At 46.7% G+C, this 1795-nt stretch overlaps 1 protein-coding gene across 1 annotated transcript in view; it reads right to left on the bottom strand.

The window, feature by feature from the left end:
* Positions 1 to 1795, bottom strand: part of LOC119594204 (sex determination protein fruitless-like) — a gene marked incomplete in the record, with an annotated part of 27626 nt that overhangs the window by 15675 nt on the left and 10156 nt on the right. Inside the window, 2 exon segments of the mRNA XM_037943275.1 lie at positions 1 to 633; positions 774 to 954. Coding sequence (XP_037799203.1) covers positions 1 to 633; positions 774 to 947 — 807 coding nt within the window.

Below are 1795 nucleotides of genomic sequence, written 5' to 3'. Positions count from 1 at the left end.
TTTGTGCTGCTGGTGCTGGTCACGGTTAGGATGTAGAGCTGCAATGGGCGTTATAGTTGCTGGAATACGTGGTAGATGGATGCCATCTCCTGGTGAGCCTGAGGACCTGCCATCGCTATCTCCGCTATCCCCGCCTTCTCCCGACTTCCGCCGCATTCTCTTTCTTCGCTTTGTATGGGGCGAGTCGCCGTCTTCTCGGGGGGTGGGATCCGTTACCGTTGTCGTCGCTAAGTTGGGTAATTTTATAGGAGGAACCAGAGTTGAGGAAGCCAAACTGAGTGCTGGAGGCATGGTCAGCACCGTAGACAACACTGAGGGGACAGAGACTGGAGGTGTGGGGAAGTTATCCAGGCTTGAGCGGCCAGACTTGCTATCGAGGGAATTTTCGGTCTTGGGGACATCGTGGCCGGCAGGGTGCGAGGACCTGGTGTCTCCTCCCTCAGCCTTATTGCTACCGTCTGCGAGGCCCTTGATCTTCAGGGACTCGGCAGTCTTTATCAACGGTCCAAGCTGGTCCTGTGACACGTTGACTTCTCCGCGGTACATGTAGTCCAATAAGGCCTTGAGCTCGACATGTTTGACATCCTTCAATATCACAATTGGGTGCTTATCTATAGTTTGAGCAAACAACGTCTGTAAAAGAATGGGAAAAGGCAAAGCTTAGTTAGGCAAAATGGTAACTTAAAAGTAGTATGAAACTCAAAATCCTCTAAAGGTGACAATAATTAATCAATGCACATGAGTACAACCACACAAATAACACGTTAACTGACCTGGAAGTACGGCGAGCACGCGGATAAGACTACTTTGTGGGCTTTGAAGAGCTTTCCTTCCGCAAAAAGGGTGACGTCCACTAAGGACTCGCTGGCCAGAAGGTTCTCAAACACGGCCACCAGGGTTGACCCGTGGTTGTTCCACCGCAGACAGAATTGCTGCTGATCCACCATCTTGCCTCTGTGGATGGAGAAAAACGAAATTACTTTTGTGCTTTTCAAATGTCACTTGGGTCTGTAATTTACAATAATTAAAATGTTCCCATCAGTTTTCGTAAATGTTTATGAGTATGGAAGAACATACGATATACTAAGAGGAAATAGAAGGAGCGGGAATGAGCAAGGATAAGAACACACGAAAGGACATTTGTAAGATTGGCTATTGCGGGTGGGGGGATGGGAGACTGGTTGTGCGTGGAAAAGAATGGTAGTCAGCAGGCCTCTACACGTGCGCAGGGTGGGTCACATTCTTATACCTTATTTCACCTAATATTCCTAATCAAGACCGTTGCGACCAAAAGAAAAGAAAACAAAATTAACCATCTTTTGTCCAAATATTCGGCAACCATCCCAAATATCCCTACGCCGAGCCAGCTTACGCCAGGTGGCTCTCCCGCACTTCAGACATCTGGCGGATTTACAAGGGACAGTTGCACACAGGCCGTGTATGCGCAGCAAATTATGGCGCTTGGGTTTAGGCCTACTCGGGGCCGGGCTGTCATCGAGACAAAGGCCTATTGTTTTTTGGTTGCAGAAATACCTCGCCCTTTAAGAAGCTGCATATGCTGCTCTGTTAATAACTCATCATTTTTGAGAGAATTAACTAATGTGAATAAAAATACTGGTTTCCTTCGATGCATACACCAATTTACGAATACATATATCTATTCCTTCATAACAAGATTGTGTATAAGGAAAGACAACACCAGTAATGGATAAAAATCAAGGAAAAGGGGAAAGGCTCTTCACAAATTCAGAGGTAAGAGAAGGCCATCTTTCCTTATACTTCTTCCATTGACGCT

This window comes from Penaeus monodon, chromosome 33, assembly GCF_015228065.2.
Source record: "Penaeus monodon isolate SGIC_2016 chromosome 33, NSTDA_Pmon_1, whole genome shotgun sequence".
NCBI lineage: Eukaryota > Metazoa > Arthropoda > Malacostraca > Decapoda > Penaeidae > Penaeus > Penaeus monodon.
The sequence above is the reverse complement of the archived record's forward strand: the minus strand, read 5'-3'. Positions and strand labels throughout refer to the sequence as shown.